Genomic DNA, 16,912 nt, shown 5'->3' on the forward strand with positions numbered 1-16,912 from the left:
TCTGTAAAAAAAAAAGATTTTGCTTTGCAAAAAAAGTAGGCTACAAACAGGCATTGCATGCAGATAACATATTCACAAGATATCATATCAGGTCAGACAACATCACAAGACACAACATATCTACGCAGTAAATGGTTGAGTTATGGTTAATTTAGGAAACTGATGCTAGTTAGGCATGGCGTGGATGATACTTAATGGGACATTATAATAATACTATAAATACATAGATTTTCGTTCCTTTCCTCATTTAAAAACAAGTGTGTTTTTTTTTTTTACTTTTGGTTTGTCTGTCAACCTAAAAGTCAACAAAAACGGCCCAACTCTAGGCCAATGATGCTGAAGAGACTTGTTAATTGCGTCACATGCCAATTGTACGCACTGTTTGATTATTGACACGCCCTGTATTTGATGTTGTCCTGCCACCACGGTTACCATGGTAATAGCTGATCACACGACTAGTTGGCTAACTACTAGCTAGCTAGGTAAATAAACTACCTAGCTAATGCCTCTACAAAAGTTGAATATATTTACTTCAGCTTGTTGATAATCCTATAATTCCTACGTTCTTATACATTTGAGTGATTGCTTGGTTTAGGATGATGAATGACGCTTTGTACAATATCTTCACCAAATGTTTTGGGTTTGCATATCTAACGCGTTAGCGAGCTAACAGTTATGGTAACGCTAAACGCGCAAGCTAACTAACGTTAGCCTACGTTTAAAATGTTGCATGTCAGAAATATTCCATGTGGACAAAGTAGCTAACATAGCTATAGCTAACAGTTGTTCACATTTCATGAGTTCAATTTGAATTGTATCCAACAATGGGGTGTCTCACGGATGTGATCTATGCCTGTTAACGTTACATCAATATCTAGTCGAGAGTTTTTACACGTTTAATGATTCATTTCTCCCAAAGGGCCAGGACATTAATTTGACTGTCACTGTATTTAACTGGCAGATGAGTTTCATGTCTGACATATTTTCTTGTTTCTCCCTCTAGCCATCATGGGCGTTGACAATTTCAAGATGGCACTTTGATGATGGGCTGAAGGATACAACTGCTTACTAACTGACCAAATGAGATAACAGCACAGCAGCAATGTCTTCCTTAGAAAAGGAAATTACTGACCTTCATTTAAGCCTTGATTGTGGTGATAATGCTGTGAAAACACATACCCCGCACATTCTACCAGAGTGTGTTGGACCTATACAGATCACTGAGTATGCCACATCTGACACCCAATATTTCAGCAGACGAAACTTCAAATATGTTATGGATTGCATTTTGAAGAACACTACTTTAAAGGTAGGCCAAGCAGATTATTCCGATGCTATTATTTTCAGGAATATGCTTTGTTATTCAGAACTAACTGTATCCTCTCTAACTGTATCTTCCTGTTGTTTTAAGAATTTGTATCTTGAAGGTAATGAAATATCCAGGCTTCCGGATACGCTGTTCACCAGTTTGTCAAACTTGGTGTGGTTAGATCTCAGAAATAACCAAATCACAGCCCTTCCTGCGAAAATTGGTCTACACAGGTATTTTAGGCTAGTTTGTATGGGCTTTTCAACCAAAATATTTGTAGATGTGCTGTGGATTTTAATGGATTCATGTATTCATTGGTTGATGCAGATGTCTGAAAACGTTGCTGCTAGAAGGGAATCCTATCACAGAGCTTCCACTGGAATTGGGTGAGTTGAATTCTGTCACCTTGTTTCCTTTATCCTTTACACAAGAACATCATTGCATTTTATCAACAGTATTCAGTGACTTTGACAGTATTTTGGCTAGGCTGCATGTCCTTCAGGATGCTTGGACTTAATTTCCTTTACTGGAAGAATGGGTGGGACATGTTGTTTTTTCCCCAGCTTATTCTTCAGTGACCCAACTCCAGCTGTGAACTGCATGACTTTTTCTGACATATGTGTTTGTACTTCTCAGGTAACGTGATTACTCTCAAGGCCCTGAGTTTGAGGCATTGCCCCATCACGTTTCCACCTCAAGAGGTTGTGGGGCAGGGCCTCCAATGCATCCTACAGTACCTACGGAGTGCCATGGCCGAACGACCGGTTAGTGTGCGGAACTCTCTTCCAGGTGAATGATAACTGTAATGTCACCTGATGAAGTTGAACAATGTGACGGCAAGGTGTTTGTGTGGTGTCCGCCCTTCTGAACACGCCCACCGCCATCTGTTCGATTGTATAAGAAAGAAAGGCTGGCCACCAAAATAGCTCCTTGCCCTTGTTCCACTTCAGTGGTGTGACTTCTGTTCCCTTGGAGACGGTGCATGCAGCAGGCAGACTTTGTGCAGCTCTAGCCAGTAATATTTTTAGCCCGATTAAAATGATCGATAACCAGTGGGCTTCTAACAGTGGCGCTTTGTCATCAACCACTGTCTAGTAGTGCCTATTGGTAACCAGCCAAGGCACCCCTCAGCAGAAAGCTTACACCTAGAACAAAGGTGCTCTATTATATCTTTATATATTCATGTTATTAAAAAAGAGGATCAAGGCTCACTGTCTCTCTGGAAAGGTAATTTCATCTTGATGGATATTATGTTGTCACTGCAAGGGCAATATGCCGGCATTCAGATCATGTCACACCATATTTCATCATGTTATTTTGTGAATGAGGGGACATGCTTACTTTGGGCTCATTACAGCTTCAACTTTACATCTAGTATTCACTAAAACTTTTATTTCAGCATCGATGCAAAAGATCCAGAAGAAGACAATTGTTTATATAGGAAGTGACAGATGTATTATTTTGCTACCGTAATCATTTTCATGGAAAGTTCTTGTTGATGTTTTGGTTGCAGACATGCCCCCAGTGGAGAAGCTACAGTTGACAGAGCTTGTAAAGTCCAGTTTGGACCTTTGTGAAGAGGTGGTGGATGAAGATGAACTGCAGAGGTTCAGAGAGCTGAGGCAGAAGATGAGCCAAATGGACAGAGCTGAGTTGGGCTATGCCCTCCCTATTTCACGCCTCCCTAGAGCAGCAGAGGGTGATAGAGGCCACAAGACATACCCCCTGCCCGTCATTAAAAGGTCAAGTCAAAAAGGTTCAACCTCTGGTAAAGTTTTGGGAGAAATGACAGGCATCTGGTAACTGCAGATCTAGGGGAAACTCAGTAGTCTATGGTGTTCTCTCCTTATTTGAACTGCCAAACTCTTCAACCAGACGTGCCACTATACTCAGGACAGTGGACAGTATGGTTTACGAGGCTAGCAATGATAGGTGAAAGCAATATGGTGGATGCTTTCTCTGAGGAACTAAATGCTGTGAAGGAAAGGTGAAAAGAGAGGGAGCCACTGTAGACGAATAGGCTATTGAGATGGAAAATACTGCATGGACAGTTTAAGAATATTTTTATGACAGTCTCTGAGGAGGAGGCCTAGCGATAAAATCTCCCAGGCTCTGTAGGGACACGGTCCTTCTGAGAGCAATAAAAAAATAAAACATTTTATTTCGATTTCTTTGTCAGAAAGAAAGAGATTACCAGGGGAAATATATTTCCCGAGCTCCCTCCCTTTGACATGCAGTACTGGAAGAGGTCAGAGGAGAGAAGACTGGCTGCAATGAAAGAGCTTAAAGAAAAACAAGCCATTCTTGAACAAAGGAGGAAGTAAGTAAGTTAATAGTGTTGGATTTTTATAGAACCCAACAGATTATCTCACATCAGTTAGCTATACCTCTGACTCCCTACTTAAGAGAGTCAAGCCCTTGAGAGATCAACAATTGATAAATGCTACAGTAAGCAATGTCATGGCCTTTTGAATCACATGAATTACATACAGTATTTAGTTGCTAACTATGTTATACCAGGGGTGAGAGAGAATTGTCTCTCTACTTGCAGTTTCAGAAAGCAGGGGTGTATTGTGTCAAATTGGCATTTGATGAAGTCCCAGAAAGGGAGGGATCAATATTATGTGTCTGCAAAGGCCAATGCCAATAAGGGGTAGGTAAAGAAATCCAGCAAGGTCTAAGATGAGCTTATCCCACCCCAATCCTAACCTAAACAAAATAAAACCAAACTTAGATCAGTGTTTATAGGGTAATGAATTCCTCAGAGTGCTTTATATGGTCCTGCCTTTCTTTTCCCTTAGAGACCAAGAGCTCCTCAAGGAATGGCGTACTCATGCTAGGGTCATGCAGGAGAGGAAAATCTTAGAGCACAAGCAGGAAAGGCGTGAGAGACATAGAAGAGAAGAGGTATGTCTGTTCTGTATGTCTGCTTTCACTCCCATTCTATTTTTGGAATACACTATTTGTTCACTCACAGAACTGAAAGCATTTTTCTGATTCAAATGTTCTCCCTTTCCAATGACCAGAGGAGGGCAGCATAACACCAGCCCGAGGAAAGGCTTTCACAGTCATTGGAAAGGGAGAACATTTGAATTATAAAAATGTTTTCAGTTCTGTTCTTGTTATAAGGAAACTGTCTGAGAGAAGTTAGAGTAGAAAGAGAGAGACTGACTGACTGGAGTCCTTGTTTTCATTCTGGGTGAGCAGACGTTGAAAAAGATAGCGTCAGGCTGCGCAGACACTCAGTTGAGGCTGTCCAGGTCAGGGGCAGCGACAGGCCTAGCTAACGATGGATCACTGTGCCTCCAGTGTGCCGAGTCAGTCATCCTGCAGTCAGATGTCCCCAGCGAGGCTGCACCACAGCTGGTAAACATAACCCTTCCACAGAATGCTAGCGCACACGCACACAGTCAGATACAAAGCAGCAGACTAGACAGCGTGGCCACACACAACTCCAACGCCATCATTAAGTTTGCAGACGACACGACGGTGGTAGGGCTGATCACCGACAACGATGAGACGACCTATAGGGAGGAGGTCAGAGACCTGGCAGTGTGGTGCCAGGACAACAACCTCTCCCTCAACGTCACAGACAAAGGAACTGATCATGGACTACAGGAAACAGAGAGCTGAGCATGCTCCCATCCACATTGACGGGGCTGTAGTGGAGCAGGTCTAGAGCTTCAAGTTCCTTGGTGACCATATCACTAAGGAATTGTCAGGCCATCATTGTAATATAATAATTTGTTCTTAACTGACTTGCCTAGTTAAATAAAGGTTAAATTAAAAAATCATGGTCCACACATACCACCATAGTCGTGAAGAGGACATGACAACGCCTCTTCCACCTCATGAGGGTGAAAAGATTTGGCATGGACCCTCAGATCCTAAAAAAAAAAAAGAAGACAGCAACCCATAGCTGTATATCTAATATCTGACCTCTTCAGCAATGTGCCAGGATAGTAGTAGTCAATCTGTGTCACTGATAGACCTATCATCCATCCTTAACTTACTGTAAGTTCACAGTTTCGGTTGTATGAAGAAAAGACCAGCTTTCTATAGAAATTAATGTATTTTTTTGGTACAGGTACCGATAAATGCTCCATACGCCACAGAGTCTCTGTGTAGTGTTGTTGAAAGTGGTGAGGTCAAGACCCACAACCCCCCACCAAAGAGGATCCAGAGACAGAGATCGTTCCTGTCCCAGAAGGAACACGAGGAAGCCAGGTATGATGTAGCTAATCTACTGACAGTAGCCACCAAAGAAAGCAATGGCAGATCAATCAAAGATGTTCAGAGACATTTAGTGGAAAGGGTTTTTGGAAAGATCTCTTTCGTTCAAAGCATATATTTTGTCCCCTGTGTCAAATACTTTGGTTCAGCTGATTTGATTTAATTAATGACTTTTTTTCTGTTGTCCAGTACTATACCTAGTCCAACCGGCGCCCCTGCACATTGACTCTATCGGTACCCCCTGTATATAGCCTCACTATTGTTATTTTACTTTATTTTATTTGTTAGTTTATTTTTTGATTTTTTACCAATCTATTTTTTTACTTAACAATTTTTTTTCTTAACTGCATTTTTTGTTAAGGGCTTGTAAAGTAAGCATTTCACTGCAAGTTCTACACCTATTGTATTGAATGTGACAAATACAATTTGATTTGATTTTGACAACGATAAACCAGTACCTGTCTTTTGAATAAATACTATTCATGTAAACTATTGATTCAAAAGAGTACACCTCAGTATAAGGTTTAGTTTATTGTCAAGGTGTACAAGAGCTGAATTGCAGCGTACAGTCCATCGGAATAAATAAACAAATAATTAAATCGATCAATCGCGTGAAATCGTGTGTATATGTGGAGGGAGGGAGCATTGGTCAGTCACAGCCAGGTTAAAGTATCAGGAGTCTTGATTAGGGACAGGGTCAGACAGGTCCGGACTCCGAGCATCTGGTCTCTGTAGTCTGTAGCTAGCCAGCTAATCCTCCACCACCAACAACATGCAGCACCCACAGCGGTATGTAACTAAGAGAATCTTTAGTTTGTGGAATGGTGGTTCATTTGACCCTTGACCTGTGTGACCCCAGGGCAGCCCGCGACCGGGAGTTAGAGCAGCGGATCAGGAGCCATGTTCAGATGATCCAGGAGAGGCGCAGGAGGCCCAGTGGCACTGCCCAAGAGGAGACAGAAGCTGCAAGGCAGGACATGGAGGAAGTATGTTACTATTCTACTGTATATCAAGTAACCAGTCAAGTCATTTTCAGTGCTCAATGACAGCAGCCCCAGGAATTAAAATGAATGTCTAGGTGTTTCTTTCTTTGTGGTTTTCTTCCATTGCTTCTGTTTCAGGCCAAGAGATTGCAGTCGGAACTTGCTGAGAGGAAACAGGAGAGCGACATCGAGTATCGATTCATCGCATTTACTGGGGAGAACTCACCAAGATGCTATGACAAGTGAAAGTATTTGTGTGTGTAGACCTACTGCCATTTAGAAATGTTGCCGTATTAAATGAATTGACATTGTATGCAAAGAAGTCGTACAGGACAGGGTAGTATGGAATTATAGCACTCTACAAACAGTTTACAATGGCATCCGATACCCAATCATCAATAAACATTTCAGCCTGTTACACGCACATCATTAGTTAAGTGTAAAGTGCTTGTGTTCCAAGATAAACACACCCTCATTCATCAAGTCAATCAGTGCTAAATAGCAGCCTAATAGGTCACTGTATTTCAGGTCCTTGCAACTGTACAACAGCTATACAGGGGTTGATCATGTATACTTATTTGACTGTATGTGTGCCTATAGCCTAAATTCAGTGCTTGACTTTGACTTCAATAGGTTCCGGTACTCCTTTTGGGTGCTGGAATCAATAGGTTCCGGTACTCCTTTTGGGTGCTGGAACTGTTTATATTAAGGTGCAGAAGCTCTATAAGAGTATTCCATAAGAGGAATAGGAGCTCAAGCAGTAGAGCTCCTGCCCAAGTCAAGCACTGCCTAAATTACTTATTGATACAGTTGGCTTGGATACAGACAGTAAATATGGGGGTGATTCATGTAAACCAGGGCAGTTTGAAGGTAGGAATATATGTAATTTGGAATGGCACGATAAAAAATGGCCTGACGCTAACATTAAAATGGAAGGGGGAAATGTATCAGGGGGCAGCTGGTAGCCTAGTGGTTAGAGCGCTGGGCCATTTGCTAGATCGAATCCCTGAGCTGAGAAGGTAAACATCTTTCGGTCTGAGCCTGAACAAGGCAGGTAACCCACTGTTCCTAGGATGTCAGTGTAAATAAAATAAAAATGTTCTTAACTGACTTGCCTAGTTAAATTACATTAAAAAAAATGTATTAGCTAGATAATAACTAATAGTGATGAAATAGCTATTGTTCTGAAATGGTGGCTACATGAGCCAACAATAAACGGAAAGCCGAACGGTATAATTTTAAGCAAGATAAGAGGGGCAACCTCAAAATATTTTTATCCTCTGTCTTTGTGTGATGTCACCAGTGGCAGAACTGTTGTAATTGACTTGGTGGGGGGTGATGGCGTCATTTCGTGCCCTGGTGTACCCTCCCGTGCTTGAAAGTAGAAGGGAGAAGCATCTTTAGCAGAGGCGATCGTGGCTCCCAGGGCCGGGCTCGAGTACCGCCAAGCCGGACACCTCACGCCGGAAAATATGGAGGCTGTGGCCGAGGAGCTGCGGGCCGGCTCTCGGATTCCTGTCACTGTTGATCAAATAGTTAACGATACACTGGTAGTGACGCTTACCTATCAAGAAAGGTGCTACATGGGGATATTACTCGATTGCAACAAAAAGTGAGTCTTATTTATTCGAATAATTGTATACTTGTATCACAAAATAATTAGCTAGTTAGCCTGCTAATGTATGCTGGCTAATTTAGCATGCTAACTAGCTAGCTACATGGGCCATCATGCAATAGACTCCAAGGGGTTGTAGCTAGCTTGCTAGTTAACGTTAGCCAGCTAACTCTGATTTGCTCACTTTTACAGCGAACATATTAATAACATATAAACACGTGTATCATTACTAGGACGTTTGGATAAAGCCAACCACCCCGTGTGATGGGCATTTCAACAAAAGTTATGCTTACGTGGGTAACATTACCTCATTGTTAGCTGAACTATCAAGCTAGTTCAATGTTGGCTAGATTTAGACTGCCAACAATGTAACCCAGCTATGGCTGGCCTTACTGAAACACTCTTTCTCATATTAGACTTTTGTACATACTTTCTTATTGCTACCTATCTAGTAATTATTACATCAAGGTTACATGTTTTAATACTAGATATGCAAAGTGATGGGCATCACATCATAATTTTGCCTACTCCTGTTCTTGTGCTTTCAGTAATGTAGGCCTATGTTAAACTCAGTCATCCAATGTTACCCTTAGCTAATGATACAATCAGTGTAGGCCTATTTATAAATTATTGACTTGAACCTCTAAATAAGAGATTATACAGCTGTGTTTTGCTGTTAAAGATGGCACTAATTGTTGCGTTTCCAAGGAAATTAGACACCAGAAAAACTAGGCTATAGGCCCACTTTGTACTTGACAAAGGGTGAACTACACAATGTTGGCAAGAAATCCCATTTATGCCTATGTATAGGGTGTTAACAATAGAGGTAAGGTATAAAATGTTATTTGAATGATTGGTATTCATATGGGGCATGTTATCTGGCTCGCAGTGTGTGTCACATGTACTGGCCTTGTGTTGCACTAGTACATGCTAGTACAGTGCAGTGGGTGCACCTTTTTTAAATGCCACGGGGTTTATTTATTTATAGACTCAGCATCGGTATCTTACCAGCTTTTCATATGGTAGGCCTTCACTGAGACATGTAGGCCTACACATTCACGTGATGGATCACTCGAAATGCCTTGAGATTGACGTTCCCCAGTGGAAAAGATCTAAGCTTAAACAAAGAACAGTGGTTTGGCATACAGGCATATTTTGCTTTGGGAATGTCAAAATATGAGTTCTTCTTTTAGGTTTATAGGAATGCATTTCCCTTAATTGTGCGTCTCCAGTTTCCATGTCATGTATCCTTTGTGCAGGATCTCTTTATTTGGTTGTAGTGTATGTACAGCATTCTATGTTAAATGGAAACAGGATTTGTCATGGCCTGTTAACCACTATGTCCAGCCTGTGTCAATCATTGTGATGGCTGAGATTGTGTTGCTCAAGAAGGGCCTTTAAAGGTCTCCTCACAGGAAACAGGCCTCGCCGGGCCTCTTTATTTAAATGTGACAATAGCCGCTCATGGGGAAACGCCTTTCGGGCTGCCTAAATGTGCTTTAATTAATCATCTCATTACACACAAGCACCCAGCAGACACTGATGCGAAAACAAGTGAATCTCCTGGCTCTCTCTGGGTCCCGAGTGATTCACGGGGTTGTTTTTTTTCAGTCAGATGGAGTGGAGGGGGCTCCTGGGTATCCTGTAGTCTCTTTGTCTGCTGTCTCTGACAGCAGAGTGGAGCACAGCCATGTTGCTGCTGCTGCCTTGGCTGCTCTCAACTCCCTTTTCAAATGGCTCCTTAGAGAAGCCCGGCTTGGACACGTCACGCCTGTAGGCCACTGGCATGAAAAGGAACATGTGAATTTACAGAGAAAACACGCACTTCAGCTTTTTCAGTTTGAAGCGCAAGGCTGTAGGGATGGGCTATAGGTGAACTAGACAACGACCTGCTTGCTTGCTGTCTCCCAACCCCCATTCCAGTAGAAAACCCAACGCAGGTGATAAATGTGCTGTCTTTTACACAAACTAAAGTGTTGCAACAAGGTCAGAGGAGTGCATTTGTTGTGCTTAGATTTAGTCGAGCTAATGTTCTTGACCAGAACAGGAACTTAAACTAAAGAGTTTAAATTCTTGCTTTATCCACAATGATAAAGTTGAGTGCAAACAATTTGACTTCATCATGATTGGATCTAATAACCCAGAAGCTACAAAGCATACTAAAGTTTTTTTTAAATCTCACTTTTTCTCTTAGGACTGGGCTTTTCTGCCTACCGGATATCACAACAAAGCCAGTGGAATGCCCTGCATTGAAACCTGGTTGTGAAATCCCTGAAGTCCTGAGAGAGGAACCTGTTACTAAACCTCCCAGCCAGGCTTCACATCATAGACCAAAGGATGAAAACACGCTCCCTGAAAATGACCCACTAGGTGCCCGTCTCCCAGCCCCTCTGCCCACAACAGTGCCTGCCGGGCACGGTCCATACCCTCCATATTTTGAAGGAGCTCCCTTCCCTCAGCCCATTTGGGTGCGCCACAGCTATGGTCAATGGGTACCTCAGCCACCTCCGCGGACCATTAAAAGGAAGAAGAGGCGGACCCGAGAGCCCGGGCAGATGACCATGAGCACCATCAGACTCCGCCCCCGGCAGGTGTTGTGCGAGAAGTGTAAGAACACACTGAACAGTGACGAGGACAGTAAGGACGGGATGCCCACAACCAAGGCTTCCAGGAAAGAGAACGCTCCACAGAGCGATGAAGACTCCAAAGACGGGTCTGTGAAGTTGACCAGGAAAGAGGATGCAGATGCCACCAAGGATAACAGCAAGAGGCGGGAGAATGGTCCCACCGGCTATGACAGCAAGCGGCTCCGGAAGGACAAGAGGGATGAGGAACCAAAGTTCCCTGCAGTGGACATCATTCCCCACAGCCCGGTCATCAAGATCTCCTACAGCACTCCGCAAGGCAAGGGCGAGGTGATGAAGATCCCAGCTCGGGTCCACGGCTCTGTCAAGCCCTTCTGCCCTAAGCAGCTGATGCAAAACGGCCTAAAAGGCCAGCTGGGCAAGGTGCCCGAGCCCACCACCCTAACCCAGACCCAGGAGCAGCGCCACATCCTGGACGCCACCAGGACGGGCCTGACCGTGTCCATTCCCAAACTCAAGCTCCCCAGACCGCCAACGGCTGGCCTGGACTTCCCCTCCCCCAAGATTCGAGTGAGGACCCTGGGGGACGGAGAGGACAGCCTGACGGTCTACGATGCAGAGCTGGTAGAGAGGCAGAGCAGAAAGAGCCTCGGGGTCCCGGTCCCTCGTCCCCTGCCCCACTCGGAGGACTCTGGGGAGAAAACCCCCATGGAGCTGTGGTCGGGGAGCTCTGGAGAGGAGGCAGACCGAGGCCAAAGTGACCTTGCGCTGCTCATCAACCTTCGCAAGAGGAAAGCGGACTCCTCCAGCCTGTCCGTGTGCAGCACAGACAGTCTAGACGAATCCAAATCCTTCAGCTCAGATGGCACGTCCCCAGAGCTGTGCGACCTAGCGCCCGGCGAGCACATCTCCATGTCCTCCTCGATCTCACAAGACGACAGCAAGACTGTGCCGCCACTCACCGTGCGCCTGCACACACGTAGCATGACCAAGTGCGTGACGGAGGAGGGCTACGCGGTGGCCGTGGGAGACGTCGTGTGGGGGAAGATCCATGGGTTCCCCTGGTGGCCGGCGAGGGTGCTCAGCATCAGCGGCAGCCGCAAAGAGGAGTCTAACTGCGAGGTCCAGTGGCCAGAGGCCAAGGTGGCCTGGTTCGGCTCGCCCACTACCTCCCAGCTGTCCGTTGCCAAACTCTCCCCCTTCCGGGAGTTCTTCAGGTCGCGATTCAACCGCAAGAAGAAAGGGATGTACCGGCGAGCCATCGTGGAAGCTGCCAAGGCCGTGGGCCACATGAGCCCCGAGATCACCTCTCTACTCACCTCTCACTGCGAAACGTAGGTGAGTCCACAACACTCAGACCATTTGTGAGTTTGTTCACTAAATACACTATTCCGGTACATTTGATTAAGGATACATGTTGGGCAATGTTCAGGCGAAATACCCACCCTCTCTTTGAATGTCTAAACTACATTTTTGCTTATCTCATACATACAGGCATGGAAATATTGTATAGTAAAACATTCTTAATGACATTTTTTGGGGGTTGTATTTGCTTAAAGAATGTTTGGCATTTTTACAACTAACTAAGCAGGGCCCGGTTTCCCGATAGGGATGAGACTGAAGCTTACAAGTGTTTTAACGACGCATCGTTCTTAAACCGGCCAACGACGTCCCATGCATTTCCCCAGAACGCCTCGTAGAGAGAACGCTCACCAAGTGCGTCCGTCGTCGTCGGAGCAGCATCTGTCAATACTGATAGGATCAAAAGGAAGGCAGCACTGCTCTCGGATCATAAACATTAGAATTCTTCCACAATACTGACAACAGATCAACTTTTAGTAGAGATATTATCACTTGGCCTATATGGCTGCTAATATTGAGTCGGCTTATTCTTATGTTTAGACTACCCTATAATAATGCAGTAATTCACAGATTTGGCACATCATTGCGCACACGCTGTTACACATCATGAAATAGTATATTGAGGCGACAGTTACAGACAGTAGCTTAGCCTTACAATTAGCACAAAAAAAACTAATTTATTGAACATGGAATTGGTTTCAATATGATTTAAATATACAACCCTATGTAGTGTATTTATCTTTTAATGGAGTCATCTGTTTTCATTTGAAGCATATTTTTGTCCTTACCTTGTTTGTAACAATTTTGAAGACATTGGCAACTTTGTAGTGGTAGTCAACTTTGTTCTGATGTTATCTGTGGGTCACAGAGACAGTGAAACATCTTTCTGTTTTTAATTTTTGTTATACATTTGCCGAAAATATCTAAACTTGTTTTCACTTTGTCATTTTATGGGTTATTGTGTGTAGATGGGTGGGGGAAACTGCTCAGATTTAACGAAGCGCCTAAGGTTCTAACGATTAACTGAGCCTGTAAAAAAATGTATGCACGCCGGATTGTAAGTCTTTTTGGGAAAAGCTTCTGCTAAATGGCATATATTATATTACTTTAAACAGCCACTAAGAACTTAAGCGTATTTCAGCCATGGCTAGCTAATAAATCAATGTTAAACCAAATCACCTTTTCAGTAACGTCACACCAAGTCATTGAGTTGATTTGGTCATGAAATTTTAGAAAAGTGCACGTTTGCACCCATCATTCCGGTAGATTTTTAGCTAGTTTCATGATTTTGGTTGACTGAACTCAGGGACTTATGATTTGGTCTCAGCCTGCCTATCCCCCTAGTTGTCATAGAACATTGTTAGGCCTGATCAATCAAAAGCACAAGCCCATGTTACCCTGGTATCTGTTTGTTGATTGTGTGGAATCAGACCCCATGTAGCCAAGCACCAGGCCCTTCACACACACACCTAGGTTAAATATTGTCTCAGGGTGATATGATCCAGCCAGACAGCTCCCAGGACCACTGTTTGCTCTGGCGACGCCTCAGTAGCTGTGTGACGGTACCTGTACTGAGCTCTGTTCATAATGCTCACCAGAAGCTGTTGAGAATGCCACTCTTTCGAATCACTCATGATGGAAATAGTTTTTGCCATGTCAGCTGTCCAGAGATTGTCCAAGCGTGACTTCTGAAAGTTAAGACAGTGTCTTGGACTCGCGTAGAAATGTTCTGTCTTGAATGGTAAAGTAAGAATCCATCTATTCTACATGCACATCTCTCCCAGTGCAAAGTCTAGGCCTGCAGTTAGAATGTCCCTACATGGGAAACTGCCATTATTTGCTCAAACTCATTACTCTGTTTGTTCTTTCTTTCTCCTTCTCTCGCCTCTCTCTCTCTCTCTCTCGCCTCTCTCTCTCTCTCACTCTGTGTAGAGGCTGAAGGCGGAAGAATGGTCTTCTGTCAGAGGTTGCGGATCTCTGACTCTTGAGTCATCTATCCCCAGGAGAGCGAGGGAGCGTGTGCAGTTTCCACGGTCACTATTTATACAGCATTTTCCCAACCCCACATGGCTGGAGGAAAATGGCTGCTCAGGTGGAGTGTTGTTGACTGGATAAGGGAGCAAGAAAGGGCCATTTTGAGGCATCTCATGGACTACACGGAACAATTCCTCAATTTTGTATTTTTTATTTTATTTTTTAGATGTAACCACATTTCAATAGAACTGAATAGCAACATACTACAAATCAGAATGTATTTATTATCTGTAACCATTTATTATCCATAACGATTTAAGTTGACCGTTCTACAATCCCCATGAGATCTCCATACTGCTGCTTTTGTGAACGGTCCTCTCGACCGATTGGTCGCGAAGCGGTTCAACGACAACCAGTCAGAGGACCTTGTCAGGTCCGTTCAGTCCCAGTGCCATCCTCATCGGAAGCCCAGCAACTCTTTTCGAATAGACCAGGAAGCATATCCACAACAATTTCTGGTGAAAAGTCTTACTCTTAAGTTCATTACTTTCCAAATATGAAACTGTGAAACTGTTCCATCCAGAGATAGTACTGTAGTTTATTCTATCATACAGTGTTTCATCTTTGTAGCCTTCTTCAGCGTTGCTAGTTGGATACGTCGATGTAACGTTATTTATACGTTTTTTTTTTTTTTTTTTTAACGTTTCTCTCTTCCATTTCAGTTTGGTTTGAATACTTCAGAAGTGTGGTATCTATGGGTTATTTGTGAGCGATCCCAGAGTTAATTTTGACTCACTTTTAATGATTTGTGTCATGTAAAGAAAAGCACTTTATCTGTACCTTTTGTGGCCTGCTGTATGCTCATTGTCCGAACACTAACTGGAGTTACAGCACTGACAGGCAGCGGGAGTTCAAATGTCCCACGTTGACTATCCATGGCCTTGGAGATGTACTTTAAAAAAAAAAGTTTTTGGATGCCAGAGATTGATCCTTTCAGGGGTGGTTGTGTACACTGTATTCTTGCATTTTTGTCTCCGGTGTGTCTTTGTACATTCTCTCAACCCACCCCAGTTCTATCCCCGTCAAATGTTTCCACTGGAGAGAGTGGACAAAAGTGTCAAACACTATGCATCAATTAAAGCTTTATGGTCACTCAGAAATGCTGTAAGAATACTGTGAATTCAACTCTTTTGAGTGTGCGTGTGGGGAGATGGGTGGCTGCTCACTACTGGCTACATGTCTGGAGATGGAGAAGACTGCAGGATCGACCTTCATTGATCTAAGTTGAACGCAGCACTTTTGGAATGTAGGGGGGAAGGAAAGGGAGTCGGGACATATACTACATGGCCAAAAGTATAGGGACATTCTTGGAATTGGTGTATTCGGCTAATTCAGCCACAGCCGTTGCTGACAGGTGTATACAATTGAGCACACCGCCATGCAATCTCCATAGACCGACATTAGCAGTTGAATGGCCTTACTGAAGAGCTCAGTGACTTTCAACGTGGCACCGTCAAAGGATGATACCTTTACAACAAGTCAGTTTGTCAAATTTCTGCCTTGCTTTAGCTGCCCCGGTCAACTGCAAGCGGCGTTATTGTGAAGTGGAAACATCTAGACGCAACAATGGGTTTCCATGGCCTAAGAGCCACGCACCAGCCTAAGATCATAATGCGCAATCGCAAGAGTCTGCTGGAGTGATGTAAAGCTTGATGACATTGGACTCTGGAGCAGTGGAAATGCTTTCTCTGAAGGGACAAGTCACGCTTCACCATCTGACAAGTCCGGTGGACGAATCTGGGTTTGGCGGATGCCAGCAGAACGCTACCTGCCCCGGTGCATAGTGCCAACAAGTTTGGTAGAGGAGGAATGAAGGTCTGGGGCTGTTTTTCATGGTTAGCCCCCTTAGTTCCATTGAAGGGAAATCTTATCTGTGCTTCCAACTTTGTGGCAACAGTTTGGGGAAGGCCCTTTCCTGTTTCAGCAGGACAATGCCCCTGTGCACGAAGCGAGGTAAATACAGAAATGGTTTGTCAAGATCGGTGTGGAAGAACTTGCCTGGCCTACACGCCCAGACATCAACCCCTTCGAACAGCTTTGGGATAATTTGGAACGCCAACTGCCAGTCAGGCCTAATCGCACAACATCAGTGCCCAACCTCACTAAAGCTCTTATGGCTGAATGGAAGCATGTTCCAATATCTAGCGGAAAGCCTTCCCAGAAGAGTGGAGGCTGTTATAGCAGCAAAGGGGGGACCAACTCCATATTAATGCCCATGGTTTTTGGAATGAGATGTTCGACAAGCAGGTGTCCACATACTGCTGGCCAGTGTCGGTAGTTCAGTAGGCCCCAAACGGAATAAAAAAGCAAGGACTACCTGTACTTGTCCAATAAAAAAATGGCTAATTTTAGTTTTCTGTTGCAAAATGTTTTCCGTTGCAAGCCCCAATGAACACGACCAAGAGCTCCTGATGCGTTTTTTTTCCCCATTTTGAATCCCTTTGGTTTTTGTTGACTTTAGGAGTGGGGAAGGAGAGAGTGCCTAGCTCCTTTCACCTGTTTTATGATTAAGATGGAAGCGGATGTCAGGAAATGTTGTGTTTTGATGAGCAACATGGCTGTCTGCTGTTGCCCTCGTTGGTCAATGTTATTGGCCATTTTCAGTTTTTTTTTTTTGTATATGTACTGTACGTAAAATAAAATATACAGGCAATACTTGGTATCTGCTGGTTTGTGTATTTCAACGTACTCCTATCAGTTATGACTACCTTTTTTATGTAGTTTAATTCTCATGTGTCAGCAGCACTCCTGTGCTCTAAGTCCAGCCTAGCCAGGCTTCACTTTATGCAAC

General features: G+C 43.9%; 2 protein-coding genes across 5 annotated transcripts; both read left to right on the forward strand.

The window, feature by feature from the left end:
* The first annotated feature begins 426 nt into the window (after window positions 1-426).
* LOC115135263 (leucine-rich repeat-containing protein 27) lies at window positions 427-7,635 on the forward strand. 3 transcript variants are annotated; one of them, XM_065023275.1, is made up of 13 exons: window positions 427-482; window positions 1,004-1,309; window positions 1,412-1,542; window positions 1,637-1,695; window positions 1,946-2,098; window positions 2,823-3,051; window positions 3,489-3,629; window positions 3,861-3,962; window positions 4,111-4,216; window positions 4,517-4,675; window positions 5,397-5,536; window positions 6,402-6,528; window positions 6,664-7,635. In XM_065023275.1, the coding sequence occupies exons 2-13, from the start codon at window positions 1,103-1,105 to the stop codon at window positions 6,769-6,771; spliced, it is 1,662 nt and encodes a 553-aa protein (XP_064879347.1). In that variant the 5' UTR covers window positions 427-482; window positions 1,004-1,102; the 3' UTR covers window positions 6,772-7,635. The 3 variants fall into 3 exon arrangements, with proteins under 3 accessions (XP_064879347.1, XP_064879345.1, XP_064879344.1); XM_065023273.1 differs by lacking the exons at window positions 3,861-3,962; window positions 4,517-4,675; XM_065023272.1 differs by lacking the exons at window positions 3,861-3,962; window positions 5,397-5,536; window positions 6,402-6,528; window positions 6,664-7,635 and having other exon boundaries at window positions 4,517-5,092.
* An 83-nt stretch (window positions 7,636-7,718) lies between these two features.
* On the forward strand, window positions 7,719-16,776 carry LOC115135262 (PWWP domain-containing protein 2B-like). Of its 2 annotated transcripts, none has more exons than XM_029669752.2 (3): window positions 7,719-8,137; window positions 10,335-12,063; window positions 14,020-16,776. In XM_029669752.2, the coding sequence occupies exons 1-2, from the start codon at window positions 7,998-8,000 to the stop codon at window positions 12,061-12,063; spliced, it is 1,869 nt and encodes a 622-aa protein (XP_029525612.1). In that variant the 5' UTR covers window positions 7,719-7,997; the 3' UTR covers window positions 14,020-16,776. The 2 variants fall into 2 exon arrangements, with proteins under 2 accessions (XP_029525612.1, XP_029525611.1); XM_029669751.2 differs by having other exon boundaries at window positions 10,335-12,059.
* The last annotated feature ends 136 nt before the right edge of the window (window positions 16,777-16,912 follow it).

Source organism: Oncorhynchus nerka, linkage group LG10, assembly GCF_034236695.1.
Source record: "Oncorhynchus nerka isolate Pitt River linkage group LG10, Oner_Uvic_2.0, whole genome shotgun sequence".
NCBI lineage: Eukaryota > Metazoa > Chordata > Actinopteri > Salmoniformes > Salmonidae > Oncorhynchus > Oncorhynchus nerka.

What these genes read in the sequence shown, in the direction of transcription:
- LOC115135263 (XM_065023275.1), top strand. Translation starts at nt 1,103, where the DNA reads ATGTCTTCCTTAGAAAAGGAAATTACTGACCTTCATTTAAGCCTTGAT. An exon ending in TGTGCGGAACTCTCTTCCAG is followed by an intron (nt 2,099 to 2,822) that starts GTGAATGATAAC and finishes TTTTGGTTGCAG; the next exon opens with ACATGCCCCCAGTGGAGAAG. An exon ending in AAGGAACACGAGGAAGCCAG is followed by an intron (nt 5,537 to 6,401) that starts GTATGATGTAGC and finishes GTGTGACCCCAG; the next exon opens with GGCAGCCCGCGACCGGGAGT.
- LOC115135262 (XM_029669751.2), top strand. Translation starts at nt 7,998, where the DNA reads ATGGAGGCTGTGGCCGAGGAGCTGCGGGCCGGCTCTCGGATTCCTGTC. An exon ending in TTACTCGATTGCAACAAAAA is followed by an intron (nt 8,138 to 10,334) that starts GTGAGTCTTATT and finishes TTTTTCTCTTAG; the next exon opens with GACTGGGCTTTTCTGCCTAC.